The 16,311-nt window shown below is 47.8% G+C and overlaps 1 protein-coding gene across 1 annotated transcript in view; it reads right to left on the bottom strand.

The window, feature by feature from the left end:
• Window positions 1–1,818: 1,818 nt before the first annotated feature.
• Window positions 1,819–16,311, bottom strand: part of AACS (acetoacetyl-CoA synthetase) — a 63,257-nt gene continuing 48,764 nt past the window's right edge. The window contains exons 10-12 of the mRNA XM_048513861.1: window positions 12,846–12,904; window positions 9,040–9,242; window positions 1,819–4,866 (exon numbers count right to left, since the gene is read on the bottom strand). Coding sequence (XP_048369818.1) covers window positions 4,729–4,866; window positions 9,040–9,242; window positions 12,846–12,904 — 400 coding nt within the window. The 3' untranslated portion in view covers window positions 1,819–4,728. The remainder of the gene's footprint in view (window positions 4,867–9,039; window positions 9,243–12,845; window positions 12,905–16,311) is intronic.

A 16,311-nucleotide genomic window follows, 5' to 3' on the forward strand; every position in this document is an offset into this window, starting at 1 on the left:
GGGAACCTGTTACTAAAATTTTTGGATCCCATCACTATAAGGATTCCACCTACTGGTGGGGTGAGAGTACAAGGGGACCTTTATTATTAGGGCGCCATCTTTTAAGAAGATTTTAGATCGTTCTAGTTCATTTAGTTTTTAATTGTTAACATGATCATCGTTGTTGTTATACATAGGTTTTATTATTAGACCCCGTGTGGCATATTGGTTAAGAGCAGTGGTCTCAAATTTGTGTTCAATTCCCCACTCCTCCACATAAAGCCTACCCTGCTGGGTGACCTTGGGGCAGTCACGGTTCTCTCGGAACTCTCCCAGGCCCACCTGCCTCACAAGGTGTCTGTTGCGAGGAGAGGAAGGGAAAGGAGTTTGTAAGCCCCTTTGAGACTCCTTATGGTTGAGAAAAGAGGGATATGAATCCAAATGCCCTTTCTTCTTCAAGGCTCATTTAATCAGATAAATGAATGGGTTTTTTGTGTGCTTTTTAAAAATATCAGCTAGTTCTGTTATCTCCTTCTTTAGATTTTGCACTTCTTTGTTCTCTCGTGTATTATCTTCCAGTTGTTTGATTTGACTCATCACTGCTTTGTATTTTCTTCTGATTGTTTAACTTGATTTGTCAATATCTGCATACACTGAGTCAATAATTCTGACAACTTATCCATCCCTTCTCGAACGTCTTGTTCTTCCTCTACTACTACTTGTTTTCCTTCTGTCGAGCCGTCACTGCCATAATCTGTCTTCTGTTTTTGGCTCTTTGTGCAAATATTTCATACAATCTTTCCATGTATTATCCCATAGCACAGATATCTGACCATAGGTCATTCAGTAAATAAAGTTCTGTTAAATAACTCCCAGATGTTTATTTAGCCCAGTCTTTACAACCCAGAATAAAGGTATGGGTGTTAACTGCCTTGAGCTCAACCCTCATTGGGAAAAAATGATAGAAATTAAATAAAGAAATACTTGGGTTGTTACTTTTAAGTTTTGGCTGCGTCTTTGTTTCTGCACTGACCCTAACAGTTTGTCCCAGTTAGAAATGAGAGAGCTCCAGCTTTCGAAATGGTGGCTACATATTGAAAGAAAGATCTTTTCCTTGGGCTTCTCTTGGGAGGCACTACAAATGCTCACCTCTCCGGAGATTTACCATCACTTAAAGTCTATATTATTCGATCAAGAATATCAATTTCTCCTGAGCAAAGCTCTTGCTCTCCAATATTCTTCGGGATTATCCCTCAGAAATCTAGCCCTGCTATATACCTGGAACATCTTGTTAATTACAATTGCAGATGGATCATGACTACAGCAAGGTGTAACTCTTTTCCGTCAGTACATCTTCGAGGTCGCTTCTCTAGTATTCCACAAAATGAGCGTTGCTGTCGTTTCTGTCCTAATACAACTGATTCACTTTCTCATATTCTGTTTCACTGTTCAAAATACAACAACATCAGAACTGATTTGAGAACTGTATTACCAACAGGATTTATGCTCCTTTCTGATAAGATGAAGGTGGCTAAGCTTCTAAATAACTCTAATGCTGAAATCTCTGAAGCTGTTGCTACATTTTTACTCTGTGTACTGCAAGTTGTGCAATAATGATCTTTTTATTGTATTTGGAACTCCGGTTTTATGCCTAATAAAGGTTTTGGATTTGGAAAAATAAAGAAATACATAAATAACCTCTGTTATTTCCCAGTTGTAGCTCTAGAAAGCAGACTCTGAGATCCTTCGTCACCTAAAGTTGAAAAGACTGCCTCTAGGCAGAACCAACAAATCTGACCCCGCCATTTTGAAGCAGGAAGAACTGCACAGACTTGAGGCATCTTTGTAAACACCTTATTTATCAATCCATATGTTGAAGATGTTTTAGGGGTACAGAATCAATCTCACAGACAGTTGTGCTCCAGAGACCTGAATCCTTTTATGAGCATTTCCTAACCTATAACTCCCCACCTCCAAAGCCTGAAAAAATGGGCCCTATGTTTGTGCATGCTGTTTTTCGAAGTGCGTCACCAGCCATACCAAGAAACATGGGGCTGGTGGGTTAACATACCCCCAAAGGGTTGGAAAACACTGTGCTAGACCAGTCAGATCCAAAACGGTAACTTCCACCTTTCCTCTTGTTGATCCATTTCACCTGTTGGAGACCATCACGTGCCTCCCGCCCCTTCTGCTATAGAATCCATACATACCCCTGTTAAAGGGACAAAGGAGGGTTCAGTTTGTGTCCCATGGCAACTGCACGAATTGTTCAATGAATGTGGGAAAGGCTGAATATGGTGCAAAGGGGTCAACAGGTTGTATTGTGGAAAGTAACACACACACACATGCAAATCCTTGATCAAACAGGTTCTGTTTTCCAACAAATCACTCCAGGCAGCCTTTGATTTCTGGGAGAAGCTTATTTCTGGATTACAAGTGGTGGATGCATCTGCGTTTTCTCCATCAAGTTCTGTGCAGTGCTGGGCTAATGTATAGCACTCTTCAGGTCCAGCTGCAGCTCTCTGGCCTAAAAGAACGCTCTTCCCCAATGCTTCCAACGAGGGCAGGCTACATTAGGGAATCAAACATTGGTAGAGGAAATCAACCCGCGAAGCCCCTCCCCTGGTAGGGACAGAGAGGAGCCATGAATCCAACTAGCTGCGTCGTTTTTCAACATCCAGTCTTGCTCCACACCAATCACCCAACCCGCCTTGCCTGGGAACTGCCTGTCCTTTTGTACATCCATGCTCAGTGCAAAATATTTGGTCCGTTCAAAACAGCCACTTATCCTGCTATTTTATTGTTTAAACGTCTTAAAACAGCATTGGGGCTCACTCAACAGCATGAATTGTTTGAAAAAGTTGCAAAATACAGAATTTACCCACGACATATTCAAAGCGGTGCAGGGATTGCCGAGCGCCGGACATTTTCCCGAACGGTAGTTACAACTGGCCCCCCGCTTTGCGAAAACACAAACTGTAGCTGCTGCCGTGGACCGGATTTCACAGTCGTAAGAGCGCGTTTTTATTTTTAAAAAACAGATCCCTTTGCAAAGCAAAAAAGACCAAAGCACCAGGAAATCATTGCAGGTCATTCCCCAAAGATTGCACAGTTGTTGTTTTTAAGTTACATGTATTGGCCTCGAACCTCGAGCTCCGTGGGGTTCTGGTGGGAGGGCGAGCAAACTGGCAACCTGCAGGGTCAATTCCGCCCCAAAGGGGCTTCCCTATTGCCCCCAGCCTAGCCCTTAATCCCATAAAACTGCCCTCCCTTCACTACTCCCGCCTGGTTTCTCCCCACACTGGCCAAGGCCTCTGGCAAAGGGCTTTTGAGAAGATTGCTGAAAGCACAGCAGGAAGAGAAGTCAGAATGTTCTATTGATACACCTGAAGTTGCCAGTTCAACAGGCCAAACCACAAGCAAATTGCCTTAGGCAGGTGAGGCGTCCCAGGAGAGTTCCACCAAAGCCTCTATCATTCACTCCGGAGAGGAAGGGGTGGATGAGGCCTTTGCCTACAGTAAACCACTGGGGAAAACCCACTGTTAAAAAAAAAAACCAAACACCAGTCATGGGTATTCAAGAAGAGAGAGTCTCAGTGGCTGATTTTTCATGTTCCTGAACCGTCCTTGTGTCCATGTGAAGGAATTCGGCATCTCTTGTATTTCTTAAGAGCTGGTACTCTAGCCAGATTTTAAGCTGACTGTCTACCGTGTGCTTCAATGTCACCACGTTGCTCTTTTTGCAAGAGGTCATTTGCCAGGGGGCAGGGGAGATATCAAAGCCACTTCAAGGAAACTTATCTGCACTGAAGTCCCATCAACACGGGTGGGACTTTTATTGCTCTCTAAAACCTGTCTCGGCAAGGGCAACGGGGGCTTAACGCGCGACCCGTCTCTAGTCAAGGGCAAAAATCTTCGGCGTTCTTCAAAAGAGCTGCAAGAACACTTGTGCTCCAATCTGAAAAGATTTTTCTTTAAATAAAAAGAAAGGTTAAACGAACCGGAAGCGTCTGTTTAAAAAAAGAAAGCAAGTAAATGCTGCATTAAAAAAAGAGACCCATTAATCCAGTTAATTTTGTTTACATTTGGGGTGCAATTTCTACTTTTAGCAGGCCAATGTGCTGAAAAGCATTCTGGAACACAGTCCACAACGGGGCATCAGTTCACATGGGATACTAGCCAGGTCTCTTGGGACTACCCTGCTCCACAGGAACCAAGAAACACTTTCTCAAAGTGGAAAAGAACCTATGTGCTGCAGCACAAACTCAGTGGAGGTGCTGAAGGAGGAGGAGTCAATTGTCTGCTGATATTCAGACCAAGGGACTTGCCCAGAAAACTGACTGTTTGCCAAAACGCACCTTGAAAATAACTTTACTCAAAACGGGACGAGCTCTCTCTGAGTTTAACCTACTCAGTTTCATTTTAAAAACAGAAAGGAGAAGGGGCGGGGGAGAGCGGTTTTAGTATATTATAAAAGCCCCCCCATCCAGTGACTGAACTTAGATCAGTAAAATCTTCTGGGCTGGTGGAGGAGAACTCAAAATAACGGGGGAGTTGCAACTTCCACCCAAAGCCATGTCATGGAGCGCTCGGCCAAGGGACAGCCTTTCTCCTTACAAACAGGAAACGCCGTCACTTAAATAAAAGGCTCTCCTTTACATACAGTATTCATATACAATATATACATGGTACAAAATCTCCACACTTGCGCACACACACAAACACCGGGAGAAGGGAAGGCCGGTCGCTTCAGTAGCCGCGGAGCTCGGGGATATCCCGGTAGAGGTCCAGCGTCTCAGGATTGGAAAAGATGCCCCGCTGCTCGACTTCTTTGCCAGCGATGATCTGCTTGACGGCCACTTCGACTTTCTTCCCATTTATAGTGTACTGTGAACAAAGAACCAAGCGGTGGTGATTTGCAGGCCGACCCCTGATCAAAAGTTTTCACTCAGAATCCACTAACCCGCAGGAGGAAAAAAGCTTGCTGCGTTGTACATTCCTATAGTAAATGCCAAGGTATCGGAAATATTTGACCTGCTCAATTTTGTGGCCCTTAATTCGCCAGGATGAGGGCTTCCAACTCTTAGCAAAAATGAGAACTTTAGTTTTAGCATAGTCAATTTCCAGTCTGTTCTCTTCGCAATAATTAGCAAAACTGTACATTAGGAGTTTAAGGCCAATACTGGACAAGGACAATAACACTGCATCGTCTGCATACAACATTAAAGGAACATGGGTAAGATGTAATTTAGGACTATTTATTTTATTTTATTTATTTATTATTTGATTTAATATACCGCCCTATCCCCAAAGGGCTCAGGGCGGTGAACAATAATATAGTGCCATTATATAAACATAAACATATAAGTTTAAAAATTTCTATTCTAAAACACTAGCCCACGAACCCACATGCAACCCTCCCAAGAAGAATGGTGGGCCCCGATGATGTTAGGGACCCTATACAGAAGGGGAGGATGAGCAGGGCACCCCTCAGCGGCTGGTCTTCCCGGGTCTGGGTGGAACACCTGAAGTCTTGCAGGCTCCACGAATCCCTCCAAGAACCTGCGAGAGGGGTCTGACAGCTGGTGGTAGAGAGGTTCTACCAGGCAGGGCCAGAGCCGTGAAGGCCCTGGCCCGGTGGAGCCGCAGCCCATCACAGAGGGGCCAGGACCCCAGGGTAATTGGCCTCTGCTGAGCGCAGAGGCTCCACTCGGACATATGGGGTAATGCGTCCCGGTTGGTAATGAGGGTCCCAGGCCGCGTAAGGCCTTAAAGGTCAACACCAACACCTTGAAGATGATTCGGAACTCCACTGGGAGCCAATGCAGCTGGTGCAACACAGGCTGGATATGATCCCAGATGGCACACCCTGTGAGCAGACGTGCAGCTGCATTTTGGACCAGTTTTAGCTTCCGAATCAGACGCAAGGGAAGGCCCGCGTAGAGCGAGTTACAATAGTCTAGCCTGGAGGTGACTATGCCCATTCACAGACACCAAAGCATGCGGTAAATTATTGAGGAATAAATTGAATAAAGTAGGAGCCAGTATGCAACCTTGTTTAACCCCACGAGGAGTACTAATTCTGCTGGTTAACGGACCTTCCCCGGAGCATCTAACTTGACAAACAGTGTTGGTATACAACTGTTTGATCATTGTACATTCACATTTATAACAGGTTAAAATGTCACTTAACTACCTGTTTTACTACAGCAGCTGTTCAGAGGTACACTGCTTCTGTAGCGGGAGGTTCCACTGAGTCTCTAGAGTTGACAGCGCCTACTGTCAAGACCCCTGAAGTACCTGGAGCCAGTTCTAGCCTTTCCTCTCAAAGGGCTTTCAACAGTGGTATCAATTATTCTATTAAGAACAGAAGAAGAGCTCTACTGGATCAGACTGGTGGTCTATCTAGCGCAGTAGCCTGTCTCACAGAGTGGCTATCCTGTTATTCTGGAGGGCCAGCCATAGTCCTTACAGACGGTCCACCCCAGCAGGAACCAAACTGGGGATAGGAAGGTAGGGCAAGAAAACAAGAGCTCTTCCCTGCCGCTTGTTCTCAGGATTCAAAGGTAACGTTATAACCCTAGAGATCTTGGTCTCAAATCTTGCTGGTTCTACTGCGGACCAATATAGCTATCCCCTCTGAAACACACTTTTCCAAGGAAACAAAGCACTGACCATTTTTTCTTCTGTTCCTAAGACAAATGTTTAGTTCAAGGAGGCAAAGAGACCCCCACCCACCTCCGAAAGCAAGCACACCGCTTAGTTTGCTGCAGCTGGCGCACCAATGCCTCCGCCATAATTAAAATTCAGTTCTAAAAATCTTTCCGAGTGTGTGAACTGATTCACGATCTAAAGTAGGATTCCTGAAGCTGCCAGCTTTCACAAACAACCTTAAACCATTCTTCTGTGCGTTCCCCTCGTGGAGACACCTGGAGAAAAACATCTCCTGCAACATCAAGTAGCTGACAGTCGGACGGTTTCCCGTGCTATCTCCGTGCTCATCTGCGGGTGGAGGCGGCACAGAACCAGCTGGGATTAGAAGTCGGCTCATGCTTTCATAAGAGGAGTCCTAGAACAGTGATGGTGAACCTTTTCGAGACCGAGTGCCCAAATTGCAACCCCAAACCCACTTATTTATCACAAAGTGCCAACACGGCAATTCAACCTGAATACTGAGGTTTTAGTTTAGAAAACCGGTTGGCTCCGAGGCATGCGTTACTCGGGAGTAAGCTTGGTGGTAGGTGGTGGTTTTGATTTGAAGCAACCGTGCAACTCTTCCAACGGGTGAGTCACGATCCTAGGAGGGTTTACTCAGAAGCAAACCCCATTGCCAGCAACTGAGCTTACTCCCAGGTAAAGGATCGTGCTTTAGTTCTTTGCATGAAAATCAGTGGGGTTTAACAGCACTTAACAGGGTTGCCTACACTGCCTCCCCAAAACTAGGTCTTGGTTTAATGCTAATAATCGAGCCCAGCGGCCCAGGCCAGCCTAGATGTGTGGAGGGGGGCGACTCTTTTTGCGCGTGCCCACAGAGAGGGCTCTGAGTGCCACCTCTGGCACCCGTGCCATAGGTTCGCCATCACTGTCCTAGAAGTATCTTGAACAAAACAGTCACAAGCGATCTCCTCTCAAAGCCTTCCCTGGATCCAAGCAATACTAACAACCAGTGACCGGTCAGACAACAGCAAAGGAACCCCATGATTTCACTTGAACAATGGGTTTGGATTCTCAGTAGCATGTTCAGATTTGTCCCAAAGGAAAGCAACTTTCCCTTGTTCCTTGTGTTGCTGTACCCTTCCCTCCCAAAGGAGCATGATTTTGGGTGGACTGAATCCTAGAATCATAGAGTTGGAAGAGACCCCAAGGGCCATCAAGTCCAATCCTTTTGCCATGCAGGAACACACAATGTGTATTTGTGGTGATGCCACGGTCAAGACACTTTACTGAATGCACTGGCACTGGATATTGGTTCAATGTACCCCAATTTCCGAAGGTTATCAGAGCACTTGACATTTGGACAAACACAAACCGTGGTTAGCTAAATAGGTTTCATGTGACATCCAAGCTGGAAAAAAAATGAGAGCTGGTTTTTATACCCCGGTTTTCTCTAAGCAGATTACAGGCACAGTTCCTTACCCTCCCCACACCTTGTGGGGCAGGCGGGGCTGAGAGCTAAGAGAACGGTGGCTGGCCCAAGGTCAGCCTGCAGGCTTCATGTGGAGGAGCAGGAAATCAAACCTGATTCTCCAGATCAGAGTTCGCTACTCTTAATCAGTACCACATGCTGGATCTCTGCTCAATTTTCCTCCGACAAAACAAAAATTCTGGAAACTGCGGTTTAGCATCGTACTGAATATACCTCACAGAACTACAATTCCCAAGATTCTTTGGGGCAAGATTGGTTCAAGCCATTGTATAAACCTGCCTCAAGATACAACATGAAGTTGTGGAATCTCTTATACAGAACCTTCCATATTCCTCCATGGTAAGAAAGCATGAACCATTTTTTTTTCACCCCAATTAAAAGCTGGCAGAACTCTACCTGGTCAGAATTTCTTCCAGGTCCACTCTCACATTTTCAGAGAAGGTTTAAAGGAGGGGGCTCCCTTCTTAAAGACACCTTGCAGACTAATTTATCTCTCTTGTTTTCAAGAATACAGAGTGTGGATAAAGACATCTTTTTTGCATACCAAAAAGCCAAAATTAATAATCCCCTTAATTGAAAATGCCTAAGAATACCTGATATATCAACAGAGCGCCTGTATATTTATAAACCAGAGAGAGGTGTTTTGTTAGGAAATTGGGAGGGGGGGGGTTAAAAAGAGAAAGACTTATTTAAGAAGAAAGGCACACACACAAGTTGCTAAGCAACCTAGCCAAACTATTTATAAAACTCCGATCCACTTTTTCAAAACGGAGAGGCTAAAATTTCCAGGCGTGTGTGGGCTTTGAAGAGAGATGACAACTGCTCCTAATTACTATTCCAAGGTGACAAGGGGGGGAAAGAGAGAGAGAGCGCGCGAAAGGAGAAAGAAATAGGGAAGCATTGCCTTGACATACCGGAATGCCTTCAGTTTCCAGAATCAGGCTAGGGACGTGCCTGGCAGAGAGGGCCCGGCGAATTGCTTCCTTGATACGTTGCACCAGACCCAGGCTGAACACGTGATTGGTGGCCATCTTCAGGAAAAGGATGACCCTCTCTTCGCCGTCCTTGTTGTATTGAGGGACGCACAGGCTGTCCGAGACCTCTTCGAAAGCTTCCACTGAGGAAACAAAACATTGGTTTATGTCTACTGGGTCTTCTGAGTGTACATTGACGGGTAACGGACAAGAACCTTCTAGTCCAAGAGTCTGCAACCTGCGGCGCTCCAGGTGTTCATGGACTACAATTCCCATCAGCCCCTGCCAGCATGGCATGCTAAATCTAGTCCAAAGAAGGCGCTGACCATGTTTCTGGGCCAAACCCAATCTTGGGAATCAGGTTCCCAACGTCCAAGTGGTGGTGGCGGTGATTTCCTGGGATTACAACGGATCTCCAGACTAGAGGGATCAGATCCCCCCAGAGAAAGGGACTGCTTTGGAGAATGGTGTCTAGGACACCATAAAAAGAAAAAAATATATCTGATCCAAAACTGTGCAAATGGCACAAAAAAGAGAGAAGAAAACATACAATGTTAGGGAATTTCAATGAATTAAACAATGAAACTAAATTGAAACAAATATGACAACAAACCGACACAATACAAAAGTGTGATTCAATGCAACTTAATAAGGTGAATATCCATATTAAACCTCTAACTCAGGGGTAGGGAACCTGCGGCTCAAGAGCCGCATGCGGCTCTTCTGCCCTTGCACTGCGGCTCCACGAGCCGAGCCGCTGGCCCCATCCTTGCCCGCGACCGGCTGGGCCGTGCCACGGGCTTCCCCTCTTGCCTGCCCTGTTGGAGCGGGGCGGGCGCTTTCCCGGCAGCCAGCGAAGCCGAGCCGCTGGCCCCATCCTTGCCTGCCCTGTAGGCAGCAGGGCGGGCGCATCCATGCGCGTCTCAGAATGAGCGGAGTAAAAGGTTAAAAAAACCCCAATATATACAGTGTTATCTTTATTTTAAATGTCAAAAATTATTTGCGGCTCCAAGTGTTTTCTTTTCCCGTGGAAAACGGGTCCAAATGGCTCTTTGAGTGTTAAAGGTTCCCTACCCCTGCTCTAACTAAACACATAAAGAAGTACCTAGAGTAAGCTTGTAAATACAGTCAGGGCTGCAGCTTAATCCCTGAATGGGGGTGTGGTCCTCTTGGCCATTCCACTTGGTGTACTTTTCAAGAAACGGCAGGTCCCCAGGATGGGAGAAAATCAGCACCCAACTATTTCAAATAAAAATACAAGAGTGCATGAAAGCTGACCTACAGACTATTCACAGAAGTTCCCCATGGACACGGTTCTGTCTCGCTTCTCCCTTTCTGAAGAAAAACTGGTGAGGGGGATTATGGGAGTTTTGGGGAGCTGCAGCGTGTGTGCCTGGGGGCGGGGGGAGAGAGCTGTCCTTTGCTCAGCCCCAACAAGCTTACCTGGAAACTGTAGGGGCAGAAGAGCAAGGAGGGGCAATTTTGTTCTGCCTCCTCGCCATGGTGGTCCCTTGGTATTCTCTGGACAAATCTTCAACCGATCCTTTTTCCCAGGAAATTGTGTTGCAATGCCATCCCCCTCGGGCATGGATTGCCAACCTATTGCACTTCAAATGTTCATGGACTACAATTCCCATTAGCCAATTGGCCATGCTGGCAGGGGCTGATGGGAACTGTAGTCCATGAACGTCTGGAGCGCCATAGGTTGGCCGCCCCTACCCTAGGGGTTTGGGGTAGGGGCAGAGAGCCCTCTCTAATAAGGGCTGGCTTCATGGTTAAATGCTGATTTCGAGCTCCTCATATCTTGTAATAATGGTGGAATTAGTGGGATAAGCATCCAGCAAATCAAACCAGCCTGATCTAGGCTTCCTGCAACATGGCTGGATATGTAGAATCTTGGGTTCTAAAGGAAATCCACATCAAACCTGTATTTCTTACCCTTCGCTTGCCCCACTCCAGAGGGAGGAGGAATGGCCATGCGACAAAAACCCTATTTCAAGAACTGCTTTAAGCAGAGGAGGGTGAAGAGCCGGGACCGTTAAAGCCGAATGGCTGCCCACACAAGGGACAGAACTGCAGCCAAAACAGCGGTCCGGTTCACTGGGCCCCGGATTTTATCCCATTGTTGCTCCACTCCTTTGTTGAGGCAGATTCTCCACCGCTTGAAGGGGCTTCGCTGGCAACGTCTTTTGTGTGCACACAAGAGTTACGGCAGCGGAGAAGAGTCAAGGGAATCTACGAACAATGCTCCTCTCGAGACAACCAGACCCCGATGTGGAAAGAGCAAAGTCCCAAAGCCAGGAGATTGTTCACGCCAGATGGCTCAACACAATCCTCGCGCTGGAGCCCTCATTACGCAAATGCCACCTTGGCAGAAGATGACTGCGACGCTCCGCGGCGTGAGGATTTGGTTCTCTGCCCTCTCCTTTTCAAAAGAATGTTGCCGCCCCTCCCTTCCGAACGAGGGTTCATAAACACGTCTTCTGGCTGTGTGGAGCCCCTACTGGAAGCAGTGGACCAAAAGGACGGAATGAGGCGAGGCTGCCAAATTTAAGGCCGCATCTTCTCCCGTCTCTGCACTTAGAGCCTTTTGGCTTCTTTTTTGCCAAAGGGAAAGCATCGTCTGGCGGGATTTTGCAAACAACTTTTTTTAGGGCTTCCAATTCCTGCCCCCCACCTTCAACCACCACCACTCAGAAAACTAGAAAAGTAAAGACAAATAACTGCCCCACCCATGCCACTGTCTGCAGCGCCATGTCACTTCTGGTAAAAAAAACCAGATGTGACATAAGGTAGGTCTAGGAACTGCCCAAAAATCTATGGTAGAAACCAAAAGGTTCCAGTAATTCTTGAAGCTGCCTACGTCACTTTTGGCTTTTCACCAAAGTGACGTGATGCCACAGCCAGTGTGGCAGGGCCCCCATATTCCCACCTAAAGCCCTCCCTCCCACTGGTTTCTAGGCACCCCTACAACCTTGCTAGAATTAAGTTTAAAGAAGAAGGTTTGGATTTATATCCCCCCTTTCTCTCCTGTAAGGAGACTCAAAGGGGCTTACAATCTCCTTTCCCTCCCCGCCCCCCACAACAAATACCCTGTGAGGTAGGTGAGAGTTCTGAGAGAACTGTGACTAGCCCAAGGTCACCCAGGTGGCGTGTGTTGGAGTGCGCAAGCTAATCTGGTTCACCAGAAAAGCCTCCACAGCTCAAGTGGCAGAGCAGGGAGTCAAACCCGGTTCTCCAGATTAGAGCGCACCTGCTCTTAACCACTACGCCACGCTGGCTCTCAGCAGCCCTTCGCAAGTTGTGCTCAAGCAAAACAGAAGCATACAAGGGGTTCTCCAATGAGATGCTCAGCCAAGGAAAAGCCATGCTCAGCTCTGCAAAAGAGTCAACCTCTCTGCTCTGTGTTGGAGGACGATGCTTTCACCCCTGGCATCTCCACAATACGCAGAAATCTCAAGAGGACAAGGGTCACATTCACTTGTCACTGGCATGAGACACTCTATGTATGCTCCATGCACACATGGCGAGGACCGGTACCCTCTCCCTCTTGCAGGTTAAGGAAGCCAAGAGAGACCCTGCATGAGACCCCGTACTGTTTTCTGTCTCATCTACCTTACAAGGTTGTTGGGTAGACCATGGAGAATCTTGTCTACTCAAGCGCAAAACTTCTCGAAGGCAACAAGCGAACACGTAAAGTCAGACAGGAACGAGAGGAAGAGAATCAGAGCATCGGGCTTTCATACCTATGTTATAGATCTCGGAACTCCCAAACCTCACCCCGCTCGGATTCAATGTGCCGTCGCTGAAAACAAGAAGAGCAGAAGAGGGGGAGAAAAATCATTAAACTATAATCAAGTTTTGATGAAAAGCAGCAAACTGACGTGATTTATCTTGGTTTTCAATTGAGCCACCTCGGTTAAATCTGCAAGAGGTAAAAGCCATCTCTAGGATAGGGCCTGAGTTACAATAGATTTTTTTTTGTACTCCTTCAAGATTTCACTCTGTCAAAAGAATATCATACATATTCAAACCAAAGGCGGGGGGGGGGGCGGGGGGCGGGGGGTGGGGGGCGGGGGGAGAACTGCTGCAGGTGCAAATAGGTTGATTTGCGTATATTTTGCATCCCAGATTGCAGCAACAGCAATTCAGTGGAAAGACGCAGGATCCTGCGGACACGTGGCCTGTAACGCTGTTGCTTTCCTCTGGCATGAAGAGATTTCTACTGATGGAAGGAAGCTGGTGTAGTGGTTAAGAGGAGGAGGAGTGGAGTTTGGATTTATATCCCCCTTTTCTCTCCTGCAGGAGACTCAAAGGGGCTGACAATCTCCTTGCCCTTCCCCCCTCACAACAAACACCCTGTGAGGTGGGTGGGGCTGAGAGAGCTCCGAGAAGCTGTGACTAGCCCAAGGTCACCCAGCTGGCGTGTGTGGGAGTGCCCAGGCTAATCTGAATTCCTCAGATAAGCCTCCACAGCTCAGGCGGCAGAGCGGGGAATCAAACCTGGTTCCTCCAGATTAGAATGCACCTGCTCTTAACTGCTACGTCACTGCTGCAGGTGTACTCTAATCTGGAGAACAGGGTTTGATTCCCCCCTCTGCCATTTGAGCTGTGGAAGCTTATCTGGGGAACCAGACTAGCTTGTGCACTCCAACACATGCCAGCTGCGTGACCTTGGGCTAGCTCTTCGGAGCTCTCTCAGCCCCACCCACCTCACAGGGTGTTTGTTGTTGAGGGTGGGGAGGGAAAGGATTTTGTAAGCCCCTTTGAGTCTCCTCACAGGAGAGAAAGGGGGGATATAAATCCAAACTCTTCTTCTTCTTCCTCTACTCTGATTCGGCCAAAAGCAGTGTCATGTGTTCAAACCACAGGGAACCAGGGTATTTAGTTTCATTATTTTTTTGGCCTCCTTGAAGACCCAAGTGGCATATGCTCATGCCCAGTGATCAGTCACACAAGTATGTTTCCAGGGTTTCTCACACTGGTCCTGGGGTACCCATTTTAGTCAAACGTGGGTGCAGTTCACCCAAATGTTCAACACGGCGGCGGCTGCCAATAACGGCAGCTCGGTTGTTATGGAGACCTCTTCAGGCCATCTGCTAACTAGCTGACCACAGAGAGAGGGAGATCTCACAGTACAAGCTAGCCTGCCCTGTATGGTATCAGGGAGAATGTGCCGAAACCTTACAGGGAATATCCAGTGGCAGCTTAAAGGCATTTGGTCACCTGAGCCAGCAAAGGTGGGGGTGGGGGGGTAAAGGATCTGCTTCGCATGCAGAAAGTCACAGCTTCAATTCCTAGCACAGTGGGACGAACCTCTGGCACTCCAGATGTTATGGACTACAATTCCCATCAGCCCCTGCCAACTGGCAATGCTGGCAGGGGCTGATGGGAATTGTAGTCCATAACATCTGGAGTGCCAAAGGTTCGCCAAAACGGTCCTAGCATCTTCATGTAAGAGGGTGTCAAGAGAGAGTCCGTTTTGGGAGCCGAAAGTTTTAAAAATTCATAGATCGATTACGCACGGATCTGATGACGGGGGCAGGAGGGTGGGGGGGGGGGAGTTGTATCAGTTGTAGAGATATAGAATGGCCAACACCAATAGATATAGTGTGCAAACAGTACAGCACAACAGAACCACAATTTCAAAACTTGCTCACACACATGATGTATAATGGTTCCTGCTATGCTCTACAGTTGTACTGAGAACCTCCTCTCCTTTTCTTTACCTAATAAAAAGACACGATTTTCTTGCGATGGTCTAGCAGATGCTCCCAGCGTTTCCCCCCATCATAACAACAGCCCTATTTGACCAGCCGCATGGTCCGCCTATTCCAGAATCTTCTCTCACATTGGTGTGTGGCAGACAGTTATTACGAAAGACCAAGCACAGCGTGGTTTGATTCCCCTCTCCTCCACATTAGCAGCAGAGTCTTATTTGTTGAACCAGATTTTGTTTCTGCACTCCTACATTCCTGCTGAGTGTCTGTGGGCTAGTCACAGTTCTCTCGGAGCTCTCTCAGCCCCACCTACCTCACAAGGTGTCTACCTCACTAAGAGCAGGTGCACTCTGATCTGGAGGAACCGGGTTTGATTCCCAGCTCTGCCGCCTGAGCTGTGGAGGCTTATCTGGGGAATTCAGATTAGCCTCTACACTCCCATACACGCCAGCTGGGTGACCTTGGGCTAGTCACAGCTTCTCGGAGCTCTCTCAGCCCCACCTACCTCACAGGGTGTTTGTTGTGAGGGGGGAAGGGCAAGGAGATTGTAAGCCCCTTTGATCTCCTGCAGGAGAGAAAGGGGGGATATGAATCCAAACTCTTCATCTTCTATTGTGGGGAGAGGAAGGGAAAAGAGTTTGTTAAGCCACCTTGAGTCTCCTTACAGGAGAGAAAAAGGGATATAAATCCAAACTCTTTGTCAAGACCTGATTATTTGGCCTTGGCACGAGTTTCCAGGCGGGTGCAAGAGATCTGGCATCAAGGAAAAATCAGCCTGTACCCAATCTGCTGAGCTTTCATTTCTTCATCCGTCTTGCTTTGGCTGCCGTGAACTTTTCAGGGAGCAGCTTTCTCATGACAACTTCAGAGTTGTTATCTGGGACTTGGTGGGGGGGTGCATAGCCTGAGAACTATGGCTGGATAACTGGGGCTGAGGTATTCCTTGCTGGGATTTTCACACTTATTTTCAGATTGGTCAATGACCTTTTCCAGCATGCAGCTCTTCAGCTTTTCTGTCAATAAATGGATTTCGTTTACAATTGAGTCTATCTTGTTGAGAGATCTAGAGAACGCAACACTCTTCTTCTTCTTCTTCAATGGGGCACAAAGGATGAGCCAGTCCAAAAGAAAGCCATCATGGTTAACAAGAGAGGTTGAGGAAATTATCAGAAAAAAGAAAATGTCTTTTAGAAAATGGAAGTCCAGTTTGGCTGATGAAGAATATGAGAGGGAACACAAATGGTGGCAAAAGAGAAGCAAGTTCCCCCCCCCCCCCCCACCCCCACCCCCCCCCCCCCCCCCCCCCCCCCCCCCCCCCCCCCCCCCACCCACCCCCCCCCCCCACCCCCCCCCCCCCGCGCCCCCCCCCCCCCCCCCCCCCCCCCCCCCCCACCCCCCCCCCCCCTCACCACCCCCCCCCCCCCACCCCCCCCCCCCCCCACCCCCCCCCCCCCCCACCACCCCCCCCCCCCACCCCCCCCCCCCCCCACCC

This window comes from Sphaerodactylus townsendi, linkage group LG13 (assembly GCF_021028975.2).
Source record: "Sphaerodactylus townsendi isolate TG3544 linkage group LG13, MPM_Stown_v2.3, whole genome shotgun sequence".
Taxonomy (NCBI): domain Eukaryota; kingdom Metazoa; phylum Chordata; class Lepidosauria; order Squamata; family Sphaerodactylidae; genus Sphaerodactylus; species Sphaerodactylus townsendi.